At 54.2% G+C, this 12,935-nt stretch overlaps 1 protein-coding gene across 14 annotated transcripts in view; it reads left to right on the top strand.

Moving 5' to 3' along the window:
- The window catches only part of DAB2IP (DAB2 interacting protein), a 194,543-nt gene that overhangs the window by 152,542 nt on the left and 29,066 nt on the right, over nt 1–12,935 (top strand). For all 14 annotated transcript variants that reach the window (XR_008453016.1, XM_054084392.1, XM_054084394.1 and 11 more), the window contains 2 exons: nt 1,250–1,804; nt 11,727–11,871. Coding sequence is in view for 13 of the 14 variants with exons in the window: in XM_054084392.1 (XP_053940367.1) it covers nt 1,250–1,804; nt 11,727–11,871 (700 nt within the window). In the remaining variant the exon portion in view is untranslated. The remainder of the gene's footprint in view (nt 1–1,249; nt 1,805–11,726; nt 11,872–12,935) is intronic.

Here is a 12,935-nt window from a genome sequence, read left to right as displayed (position 1 = left end):
TGTTCAGTGACTCCGGTGCTTTCAGAGCACAGCAGCCTGGTGGTGATGATCTGAAAGAGCATTCTGAGGTCTGTGTGGACACACTCACCATGAGAAGAGCCCTGGGAATGTGAGCTGGCACTGGGCACATCGCTGGGGCTTTGAGACAAGGTGGTCAGTGGAAATTCATTTGGAAGGGTGCCCTCATCTTAAAACAGGCTATGAACTGATGGCCAGCTTTCCATCTTTGTTTGAGTTCACAGACAATAAACTCTCAGTATCTGACTTGGTATTTCTGTGAGGAGTTCAAAGTTCCTGTGCAGCTCCTGTGAGCTCTTCCTGAACCAACAGTACCCCATTGTTGCCTTCCAGCAGAAGCGTTCCTACCCGGGCTCCTGGCTGAACCGAGTGAGCCGAGGCTGCTGGGTCAGTGAGGGGGTTCCAGACAAAGCAGGATACTGCAGGATCCCCAGCAGCAGTTCAGCTGCCAGTGCCTTATCTTTCAAGTCACTCCTGCAACAAACACCCCTGGCTGTTCTTCCAGGAGGTCAGCATCGCCGGGGAGCTCATAAAGATCCCCATATCCTTTGCTCCGTTAATGTTTAAAAGCTATCCAAGCCAGCTTTCTATTTCTGGATTGTGGTGATTCTCCTGGGGAACTTGCTCTGCATCCCATAATTCCTCTTGATGTTGTAGTTGGGTGCTCTGGAATCCAGCCCTAAAATATCGTGAGGGTTTGTAAATGCTTCCTGCCCTGCCAGAGGTGGTTGCATTCCAGCCGTGGATGAGGTGAGCCCTGGGCGTGCGCTGCGCTCCCTGTGTGGCTGCTCTGTTCCGGTACAGATGATGTACCCCAGGAGCTCTGTCACGCAGCGGCACTGGAAAAGGGGGTGGTTGTGAGGTACCTGGAGCACGGCTTCTGTTCTCCCTAAGCCATTGATGATCAATGAGGTTCTTTCGGTTTCTTCTGAGACCCTTGTGGCCATGGATGGGAAATGGAACATTTATGGTTTGGAGGGGTTTTATCTTCCTTGTTCCTTGTAATAATTGGTACCAACAGACATGGAGAGCACAGTGATGCTTGGAAAATTAACATAAGTAGCGTTATTATGTAAATTTCTGAAAGCCAGTATTTTCTTTAAAATAAAATGTAATTAAGCCTCTGCTCATTTAGCACATCTGAAATCATTAACTCCTGTCTCCTGTTTGGTTGTGCTTGGCTTTGTCGTTTTTCCATTGACCTTTTTTCCCTTTGCATACTTTTTTTCAGGACAACAGCAGAAGGGTTGAGAATATGTTAAAGTTATGGATTATCGAAGCCAAGGACCTGCCAGCCAAGAAAAAGTACTTGTGTGAATTATGCCTGGATGACGTTCTTTATGCACGAACTACCTGTAAATTGAAAACTGATAACGTATTTTGGGGGGAGCACTTTGAATTTAATAACCTCCCATCGCTCAAAAACATTACGGTGCACTTATACAAAGAGACTGACAAGAAGAAGAAGAAGGACAAGACCAATTTCATTGGGCAAGTGAACATCCCCATCAACTCTGTCACGGGCCGGCAGTTTGTGGAGAAGTGGTACCCGGTGGTCAGCCCCAACCCCGGGAAGGGCAAATCCCCGGGGCCCATGATCCGCATCAAGTCGCGCTACCAGAGCATGAGCATTCTTCCCATGGAGATGTACAAAGAGTTTGCCGAGTACATCACCAACAATTACATGGTGCTGTGCTCAGTGCTGGAGCCCTCGCTGAGCGTGAAGAACAAAGAGGAGATGGCGTCCGCGCTGGTGCACATCCTGCAGAGCACAGGCAAGGCCAAGGTAAGCCACGTCGGCATCCATTCTATCCCACCAGAGACTGGCCGGAGCAGGATCCTGGGCTGAGGGGTTGGAAACCACGTGTGGGCTGGGCTACGGGACTGGCCATCGTTAATACACCATAATTTTGCTTTTAATTACAATCAAGGTGATACCGTGCACAGTGCAAATTGCTTAAGTAGCAGAGAGGTCGGTGGGAGGATGAGATAACAGCAGAGTCATTTTTCTCTCCTTGTGGAGGCGCAGGGGCCAGGCTCTTGCTTTATAAATGGTCAGAAATCTGGAAGTAAGCAAGGAGGCGGTTTTCAGGGATGAAATGGAAGCAGCCTGTGTGTCCTGGGTGTTCCCGTGGGAACCAGCAGGTTCCCTGCTCCGCTCCTTCTCTGTCACTGTGCTGCTGCGCTGAGCACCCGGCACCCTGGGAGCTGAATGGGAGCAAACGGCCTCTTGGGAATTTTGGAGTGAAGACTCCCTGCAGACACGCGTGTCTGAATCAGCTCAGTCTTTGGGGTCTGTCCAGATGCTTTTGGAAGGGAAGGGTGAGTCGGAGCAGCCGTGCAGGAAAGCTGAGCTGTCCTGGGGTGCTCCCAGGGCAGTGCTCGTTGTGGGGCAGGTGCAGTTTTTGTGGATCACTTTGTCTGAGCATCCTTCATGGTTGGAAATCCCCTTCCAGTTCTGAGGAAGAAGCAGTGCAGGAGGAGGCAGAGAGGGATTTATTGTTGGTTGTGATCTATTAGGGTGCAGCAGAGTGAGCAGAGATGGAAGCTCCCTTGCTGGAGAGCATGGACGGTCGCTGATGTGTAGGTGTGGCACTTAGGGACATGGTTCAGTGCTGGATTTGGCAGTGTTGGGTTTGTGGTTGGACTGGATAGTAGAATCACAAAATGGTTTGAGTTGTAAGGGACCTCCAAGCCCATCCAGTCCCACCCCCTGCCATGGACAGGGACACCTCCCACTGGCTCAGGGGCTCCAAGCCCCATCCAACCTGGCCTGGAACCCCTCCAGGGATGGGGCAGCCACCATTGCTCTCGGCAACCTGGGCCAGGGCCTCCCCACCCTCCCATCAAAACATTCCTTGCTAAGTTCTCATCTAAATCTCCCCTCTTTCAACTGAAAAATGTTCCTGTCCTCCTATCCCTGCACTCCCTGATCAAGAGCCTCTCCCCATCTCTCCTGGAGCCCCTTTCAGTACTGGAAGCTGCTCTAAGGTCTCCCTGCAGCCTTCTCTCCTCTAGGCTAAACAAGCCCAACTCTTGATCTTAAAGTTCTTTTCCAACCTAAATGATTGTGTGATTCATGGGGCACAGACCTGTGTGCCCCATCTGCCACAGAGCATCCTCCATCCCCAGCCATGGCAGAGTTAAGGCAGCGGTGGTTGTCTCTGTTAACACCTCCTTGAACTCTGCAGGGGAAGCTGGGGAAGAGCAAGATTTTCAAAGCCTTCCCCAGTGCTGAGGAGACATGAGCTCCTCACCTAGGGGGAATCGCAAGGCTCTGCTTCCTCTGCAGCCGCCACTGCTGCCTGGGACCACAGCAGGGGCCGTGGATTCGATTTAGCCACCATCTGTCGAACAAAGAAGTGGCTTGGCCCCCTGATTTAGTTCAAGGCTAGCAAAGCTCGCTGAGAGGATTGCGAGGCCGTGGGCCTGCTGTTGCAGAAGCAGAGAAAATAGCTCTGTTAAAGCCTTCCTGATCCCCGGCAGCATGTGGGACCCCAGGAGCACCGGCACGGGCTGCGGTCCCAGTCCCCTTGGCTGCATTGCCCTCAGCAGGAGCACAAGTGCCTTGTGGCTCAGAATGTGTGAGAGAACGGTCTGTGGTTACGCAAGGAGAGCATCAAAGGTGGCCCCGTCCTCACTTCTTGTGCCGAGGCTCCGGCATGGTCAGCATGGTTTCTGGGCACAGCCCTTCGCTGTGGCTCTGAGGCGCTGGTGCCAGGGCTATTCTTGGGATAAAACTGCCATGAATGATCCTGTCCATGACTTTACATGGTTCTGGTGCAAACAGCTCCAGTTGTCACCCCGATCTCGGTCACTATGGATCATGTGTAGGTGTAGCTGAGAGCTGTTGTTGCTGCTCCTGCCTTTTCCCTCCTCTTGTCGGTACTGGAGAGGCTCCAGGGAGAGCAGGCGTGTTTCTAGGCATGTGTCTGCATCAGCACTCGAGATCCCAGAGGCTCTGCACGGGGGATACAGCCAACAGTAAACAGGCTTGATGAATTTCCCCCTAAAATGGAGCTTCTGCTTTCCCTGCCTGTCATCCGCCATCAGCATTAGCACAGGGTTTAGGGAGCTGTCAGAGCAACAGGAGTTATTGGAGCATGGGAACGGGGTGGCGCATCCTTTGTGGAGGGGTTGGATAGGCAGAGAAAGGGAAAAGCAGCGGTGAGGTCAAAAAGCAATAAATGGGACAGGAAAACACCCCCTCAGCCCAGCTTGGGTGACACGGGTGCACCCCGACACTGCTCAGGAAAGCTCCCCTGGAGCTCAGCACTGTAACCTCAAGGATGCCCCATCCCTGGAGCTGTTCAAGGCCAAGTTGGGTGGAGCTTTGAGCAGCCTGACCCAGTACGAGGTGTTGGAACTGAATAGGCTTTGAGGTCCCTTCTGACCCAAACCATTCCATGATTCTATGACCCAGCAAGGAAATGCAGCCGCAGGAGGCGTCAGGCTAATCCTGATCTGCCCAAGGAGGCTGTGGTGGTGCTGTGATCCCTGCGCTCTGCAGGGCAGCCCCTTTCAGCCCACTCCAGGGAGAAGGGCAGGACAGGACAGGATGAGTCCAAGCTCTTAAAAAAGCCTGATTGCCATGCTGCCCGCTCTGCCTGCTCTCCTGGAGCATCGCCTTGCTGGCCCCGAGCAGGGCTCTAAGCACCTCCCTGGATTTCGGGGAGTTTCAACACAGAAACAACAGCCTCTCCCTTTTCCTTCCCAGCCAGGCTGCAGGAGAAACAGTTTGTGATTTTTCTTTTGTTTGTGGGTGAGGTGGTTCTGTAGGTGTTTGTGTGTGATGGGAAAGGCATGCGCCTGCAGGCAGGTCTGGCTCTGAACTCCTACTGGTTTTGATGCTGAGGACGCAGCTCCTGCAGCCCAGACTCGCCCAGCACCCAGTGTCTGGAAGATAAAACACCCACAGCACGGAGCGGGAGGATGAAACTCCCGTGGCCCAAAGTTGGGCACCATGGGGTTTGAAATGGGGTTCAGAGCCCAGGAGGTACAGGGCAGTCGGTGTTGCTGCTGAATCAGGCTTGGGGTGGTGGGAAGCAGAGACGAGTCCCCAGCTCTGCGGGCTTTGGGTGAGGGTCTCAGCCCCGCCTGGTGGGAATGAGCACCCTGCTTCCTGATGCTGTAGGGCAGGGACCCCCTTCTCCAGCCCCTGCCCTCCCATCATCCTCTAAAGCCTGTCTGGGCTGGAGATGCGTTCCCCATCCTTGTTCCTCACTGAGGCAGTTTCCAGCAGCCTCCCCAGGGCTCTCCCCTGCCCTGTGAGCGCGGCCGTAGTGATCACAACCACCAATTTATTTTGCTGCTAAAGGAGGGTTGTGGATCCTGACTGCTGTCGCTGAGCCAAAGCAGCAATTACAGCTTGTAGTGAGAAACAAGTGCCCAGTAGATTATCTATGAAGACTCGTTAGCCGCTAATTGCTCTTGCGCTGTTTCGGGCCCTGTTTTCCTGTAGTGATGCGCTGTAAATATGGTGTAATCCCTTAATGAGGCACGGCCGGCTGGGTACATGTCCACCCCGAGCCATGCTGCTGGAGTCCTCGCACAGGAGAGGTGGATGTGGAGCTGCAGGGATGATGCTGGGTGGGAGAGGTCCATGTGGAGCTGCAGGGATGATGCTGGGTGGGAGAGGTCCATGTGGAGCTGCAGGGATGATGCTGGATGGGAGAGGTCCATGTGGAGCTGCAGGGATGATGCTGGGTGGGAGAGGTCCATGTGGAGCTGCAGGGATGATGCTGAGTGGGAGGTCTATGTGGAGCCGTGAGGATGGTATTTCACCACCCTGAGTGTGGACTATTTATTCCTTACGTCCAGTCTAAATCCTAATCCACAACAACTTTCAGTACTGGAAGCTGCTCTAAGGCCTCCCTGCAGCCTTCTCTTCTCCAGGCTGAACAGCCTGAACTCTCTCAGCCTGTGCTTGTATGGGAGGTGCTCCAGCCCTTGGATCATCTTCTTGGCTTCCTCTGGACCCACTCCAACAGCTCCATGTCCTTCCTGTGCTGAGGACCCCAGAACTGAACTCCAGGTGAGGTCTCACCAGAGCTCAGTAGAAGGGGAGAGTTGCCTCTCCCATTTGGTTGGGGCTTTGCTGGCAGAGCCAGTGTTCGTGCAGCACCAGCAGACACCATGCAGGACTGCCTAACAGGGACAGCTCGGGGAGGGGAGGGGACCAGGAGGCGAGCAGCACAGCCCGGGAAGCTGCTGGGCTTGGAGACCGGTGACACCGCAACTTGGTTGGTCCCTTACCTGCACTGGAAGGGCTGTGGACCCAGGAACAAGGATGTTGCGCGTATTCAGCTGTAGATGAGAGTGGCAGCAGCCGTATCATTTCCCTCACAAAGAGTTTATCTCCCTGGTAATATTTTACAGCAGCTATAGTTGAGCTAATAAGGCTTTTAATCAGTTTTATGAGCATTCTCAGTGTTTTCCCCCTCTCCCTGAACACAACAGCCGGATTGTCTGGGAGGATGGAGAAGCCGGCGGGTGGCAGTGGCAGGGATCAGCGTTCTGGGATCCATGTTCTGGCTCGGGTTAGCGTGCGGTTTCTAAGGCTCCTGTGGCCCCTCTGTCCTCCTGGGGAGGCAGTGCTTGCCCGGGATGTTGGTGTTATATCCCTGGGTAGGTTTTCTAACTGCTGGGAGTGAGGTGATGGCCACAGATGCCTTTGTGTCAACCTCACGTTGCCCCTTCACCTCCTTTTCCCAAGGAGAATTAGACAATGGATGAGCTCTAGTGCTCAAAGGAGGAAATATCGTTGTATTTCCTGGCAGAGAAGCGTCCAGCGTGGATCCTCCAAGGAACCGTGTGATGGTGACAAGTTGAAAGCTGGCAGTTGGGGTCTTTGGTTTTACACCATCTGTCCAGCACCCCCACTGCTAGCTGTGCATGGCTCAGCACCCTTGAGTGCTGTGTTCCCTGACACTGCGGCACTGACTCCAGTGTGTCCCGACCCCCGTCCACTGTAACCTGCAGCCCAGCCAACCCTCTGGGCTTTGCATGAAAGCCCAGCCGGACCCTGGGCTGGTCTTTGAAATGAGCAGTAATCTCATTACTTTTATCAATTCAATCCTCTTAAGGTTAAGTCAATCCTATTAATCAGGCTTGTGATGTGGAGAACCTTCTTATTTCAAAGTCAATCTTCCCATCAGTCAGTTCCGACGCTGGGAGCGATCGGCTCCAGCTCAGAGCACTGCGTGACCCCGGTGGCGTCTGTGCAGCCGTGGGTCTCATCAGCTCGGTGACGCCCCACGTCCTCCAGCGGTGCTGGGCCTGGACCATCCCTGGGGTGGCGAGGTGCAGCATCCTTCCTGGGTGTGGGCAGGATGTGTCCTGCAGAACTCGCGTTGCTGGTTGAGTTTGTCTCTGGAAAGGCTGCGTTTGCCGAGGAAATGTTCCTGCTCTCCCCACGGCTCTGTCTTTGTGCCTCCTGGGCTCGGGAGCTGGAGGAGGGGACATTGCCCAGTGACAGCCCGGGCACAGGGACCTTGAAACCCTTTGGAATGGGGGATGCTTGGTGCAGACGGACCCTCGGGAGCATGGGGTGGGCTTTCCTGGCACTGGTAAGCACAAGCCCTGCCTGTTCCAAGCGCTGTGGGGTGCTCGGCTGGCAGCGCAAGGGGTGTGCGGGGCCGAGGGGTGCTCCGGGCAGGCAGGGCTGTCAGCTTGTGATGCCACGCGTGGCCCAGCCATCTGCTCTGCTCCAGCTTTGTCCCTTGAAAATAAGCTTTTCTTCCTCCTTTTTGTGTTTGAGCAGTGCGATTAGTCCGCTTCCGTGGCCCTATTGACATGGGCAAAGCAGGATTGTTTCCTTGAGCAGGTTTTGGGTTTTCTCTCCATGGACTTGACTTTTCAATGCGGCTTTTCAAACCCGGCCACCCCCAGGGCAGGGACCGCACACAGAGCAGCACAGGGCTGCAGCGCCCTCATTTCCAGGACATCACCCCTGTTTCCCTACTCTCCTTCCAGCTTCCCCAGGCAAAGATTTGGGGGATTTGTCCTGGTAGCATGAAGCAGCCCTGCTGCGAGGTGACTTATTTCATCAGATGTCCTGAATTGCTGCAGTGTGGGGGACGTGGCAGGGGTTACGAGATGTTTCCTCACCCCCAGGAAGATACTGTTTGGTTGTGGTTTGAGACAGGAGGATGAATTCACTCAGGCAGGGCAGGGGAAGCAGCTGCTGAAGCTCAGCAGATGAAGACCGAGGGGAAATGGAAATGGTTTTAGGCTACACCACAGGTAAATCAGATGAAAGCATCTGAGGGACAGAGCGAGGTGGATGGAGCAAACCCAGGCTGCGTGGTGGCGGCAGGGCTGGTGCTGGGGGTGGCACAGCCCGGGAGTGGGCAGCCAGAGGAGGTTGGGGAGGTGGTAGCAACGCGGGCGCAGGCGGAGGGGCAGCTACAGCACTGGGGGTGCTTTGTGGTGGGGAATTGAACCCTGAGGTGATGCTGAGGTCTCTGCCTGTGGCTGCTCTGGCAGCAAAGCTCCTGCCCGTGTTCCTGGAGGACCAGTGGAGCTGCCTTAGAATGGCACGTGCTGCTGTGGGCTCCTGTGTGGTTTAAGTGCAAAGTGGTGAAGCCAGCACAGCCTTGCTCAGAATTTACCTCTTTATGAATTGCTCTTCTTTATCAGCATAGATGCAGGGGCTGAAGTCACACAGGTTCGGTTCTGTCCAGTCAGAAGCAAATATCCTTAAAATAAACATGGGAGCAAGCCTGAAGAATGGTGCCACAGCCCTTCATTTCTGCCGTAGACCTTTCCCATCCTCTCTCAGCTCTGATGTAATGAAATAGAGCATCTTCTTTTCTTCCATTGCCAGTGGCCCTAACTAAAAACACCCCCCTGCTGCTCTCTGCTGCTCAGAAACAGGGAGGTTTATTGGCTTTAGTTATTGCATTTTATTCAGAGCCTTGTATGTGGGTGAGCGGGGCCCCCGGAGGGATTTGACAAGTATTTGCATTCCATTTGTGTCTTCCGAGCGCTGGCTGCTGGCGTACTCCAGGCAGAGATACCAGACGCGTGATCCAGAGCCGAGGTGGCGTTTCTCTGCGGTGAGAAGGCAAACTCTGGAAGGTGGCCCTGGGATACGACTGGCAGGATGCCGTGGGAACTGGCCCATGGACCACGCTCCTGTCCTGAGCCACGCTGGGCTGCCCAGAGCAGGCTCGGTAGAGGAGCTTGTTCAAGGACACTGCTGTGGGTATTTTGATCCCCGATGCATCTGGGGGCTGGTTTGCACAGCCCGGCGAGATGCCTCCTGCCCCCTAGGGAGGCCGGACCTGCTGGGGACAGCGAGCAGCCCTGGCCAGGGGATGCTGCTGCATGTCTGGGCTCTCGCCTCCATCCCCTCAGCCGTAACGAGACTGGATTCGGCCACCTTACAGCCCGGCTTTGGGAGCTGCGCCGCAGTGGAGCTCTTTGGGATTTTAGCAGCTTTCCTTTCCACTTGGGAAAGCAGGGGTCAAGCTGCAGTGCTCTGTAGGGAACAGCGACTGCAGCAGAGGCTTTAGGGAGATCTTTCCTGGCTTTGTGTTGAGTCCCGCCCTGGAATTTTGCCTCATTTTAAATTCTAGCGAATTCTGATCAGCTAAAGCCATCAAAATTCACATTATCACTGGCTAGGACTTGGCCCCTGAATTTCTACCCTGGCTGACAGCTGGGTTCGGTGTCCAGCTTGGCTCCGTATCCTGTGCCAGCCAGGCCTCGGCCAGCAAGAGGGGGAAAAGCAGACACTTGGCGAAGAGAAGCTGTAGAGCTCGGTGTTCCTGAGATAATTAGTATGTTGGGAAAGTGACAGGAAAGAGAATCAAGCAAAGCCAAGGTCAGCGGCTGCTAATTAAGAATCAGCACCTTGTGTCAGCCTGAGCTGTGGCTTGGAATTGAGACGTACCCCGGGAGAGCCCGAGAGATAAAGGTGATGGAGTTACCAAAGAGCGGCTAGCGGGATGCAAGCAGGGGTTTAAAGTTTCCTTCCAACTTGGATCATAAAAGGGGCAAAAAGAGAGAAGAGAGAGGGAGGAGGCGTGTACTTTGCTCCCAGGAAGGATTTTTGCCTCTGCAGTTGCTGGAGCGTTGCAAATGTAGCCGGACCCAAGGAAGGGGATCTTCTGGCTAAAGACATAATGGAAGGGACTCCTCCGGCTTTTGTGGAGGCTCTTCTGGGAAGGTCACGGCAGTGCATTGGCCCCAGTGTGAGTCCTAGGGGAAGATGGGAGAGAAGGGGCCTTTGGGTGCTGCAGAGATGCCGGACTTCCCCCTGCTTCCATCTTCCTAGGTGGGCAGCGTACCTGCCCGCTGCCTGGATTTGCCTTTGTCTGGGACAGAAGCACAGTACAAGGGGGCTGTGGGTTGAATGATTGGAGTCCTTTGGGTTCAGGTGGAGCTGTTGTTGAACCGTGATTAAAATTCCAATGCAGAGGCATCTGTATGAAAAATGGAAGAGAGCTAAATGCTGCGCAAATGTCTCGGTGAGCCGCTGGTGGGGATGGGACCAGAGTATCCCTTCTCTCCCCCCCTTCAGGGGGTCCTGGAAGTGGCACTTGACATGGGGATGGTGAGGACAGGACCTGAGTCCTGTACAGCACCTCTGGGTGTTGGGATCTGCTGTGGGATCCAGCTGGTGCGGTCATGACAAATGAAGGAGAGTTTCTCAGTGAAAGGTTATTACTGAGCAGATGATTTTGTTCGAGAGGAAGGCAGTTTTAAAAGGTGCCCTTGGTTGTAGCACTGCATTTGTCTGTCAGCGTCGCTCTCTCTCCTGTGTGGGGAAGCAGTGTGAGGTTTCGTGCCGGGGATGTCTGCGGTGCCAGCACCCTGTCTCCCTTTGTCACTGGGTGTACAGGGCAGCAGTGCTGGGTGGGAGGAGATGGCCCTGCGAGCCCCGGTGCAGCCAGGAGCTGGGCAGGGGCCCAGGGCTGTGTTTCCTGTTCGCAGTGCAGAGAACAGAAGCTGAATATGTATCAGCATTAAAAACCGCATGGCATTTCTCCTGCATTAACACTGGCTACGGCACATTGAATGTGACACCGCACAGTGGATTTTCAGCAGAATGCACAGGGAGCTATGTGACCCTCTCCGAGCAGTTACGTCTGCTGCTGAAGCCGACACAGAGCTCAGTCCAAAGCTCTGTTTCTGTGGTAGAGTTTGCAGTTCAGCAGCCCAGACTGGTGTGTGGGGTGGCTGCCAGCGTGCCGTCTGCTCCTGCTCACCCCGTCCACTGCTCTGCGGCACAGAGAGTTATAAAATCCCATCAAGTTTGGTTGTGTGCACATCAAACCAAAAATGTACCCAAAATGTGTGCTGCGGCGGTGCTGTTTATGTCCGTGAGTCACAGAATCATGGAATGATTCTGGCTGGAAGGGACCTCAAAGCCCACCCAGTCCCACCCCCTGCCATGGGCAGGGACACCTCTCAGCCAAACACTGGCACTGATGGAGGGGCAGATGTGGTGCAGCCTGGAATAATGAGTAAATTTTGGGGGTGCAAAGGTTGTGACTCTCCAGAGATTCATTTCTCCTCTTGTCTCCATGAGCAGAAAAGCTGGGCTGGTGGTAACGCAGGGTGCATGCGGAGAATCACTGCAGCACCTCCATCCCAACTCCTGTCAGGGTGAGACCTCTCTGGAGATAGGGAGGACACCTGCTGTGCTGAACAAAGCGCGTGTCAGTGCGTGGTGACCCACCATGGGCTTTGCTTTCCAGGATTTCTTGACTGACCTGATGATGTCTGAAGTTGATCGCTGTGGTGAGAATGAGCATCTCATTTTCAGGGAGAACACACTGGCCACCAAAGCAATCGAAGAATACCTGAAGCTGGTGGGGCAGAAATACTTGCAAGATGCCTTAGGTACGTACGGAGCGTTGGCAAGGTCCTCCTCTGAGCTGCAGGGTGCTCTGCGTGGTGGAGACCATCAGCTGAGCCCTGCTGGCTACGGGAGGCACCAGCTTTTACCTGCTGGTTCCTCTGGCAGCAGGACGCGAGTGCAGGCACGGCCGCGGCGGGCAGCTCTCTGCTCCCAGGTGAAGATCACCGCTGAGTTAGTGCCGTAATGTGCTTTCAGAGGAGATAACAAATTGATGTTTGATGGCATTGTGCTGCCTGCCAAGCCCTCTGTCAGGGCGCTGGCGGTGTTGGGGAGGCTGAATGAACCCTCCCTTAGCTCGCACACCCCCTCGCAGCCTGGCGAGTCCGCTGAGATCTCCCAGCTTGCAGTCACGGGGAGATGCCTCCCGGATCGCACTGGGATCTCTCCCGGTGGGTTTTGGTTTTAAGCTGTGTTTCTGGCTCCAAAAATATTTCTCTGGATGCAAATGAAAATAACTAGTGCTTCTGCTTCTGGGCAGGTCAGGGAGGGGATTGCTGTGCTGTGTGTGCACCCAGCAGAGCGCGAGGACCGGGAGAGCCTGGGAAGAGGCTGCTTTGAAGCGCTGTCTGCATCTCAGCAGAGGGTGGCAGGACCCAAGCAGTCGGATGAGCAGGGGCTCTATTGAGCTGTTAATTTTTCAGTATAGGTTACTACTAACGGGTTTGTGTAATTTTATCAAGGAGCAAAGTCTTGCAAATAGTTCATTAAGATAATAATAATAATGACAATGCTGAGGAAGGGGGAGATCGTTGGGCAAATTCAGTTAAACCGAGATACAGCCCACAAGAACAGGCAAATGAATATTATTTCTTTCTGCCTTTAATGCTTTCTGATTGAAGGCAAGGTTGTAGGCACATTAGCTCATGACATTTTTAAAAACCCAGGAGATTAATGAAGGCAGAGAATTCTGAAATATTCCCCTTTCAGAGCTCAGTGCAAACGCTGTCGAGCCAGCTCTGTCTCGTACCGGAGGAGCCTGTGGATCTCGCGGGCTACTCGGGGTGTTGGTTCGGTGTAGACCTTTTATCGGTGAAATGATTCATCC

Source organism: Cuculus canorus, chromosome 19 (genome assembly GCF_017976375.1).
Source record: "Cuculus canorus isolate bCucCan1 chromosome 19, bCucCan1.pri, whole genome shotgun sequence".
NCBI lineage: Eukaryota > Metazoa > Chordata > Aves > Cuculiformes > Cuculidae > Cuculus > Cuculus canorus.
This window is presented reverse-complemented; position numbering and strand designations above follow the sequence as displayed.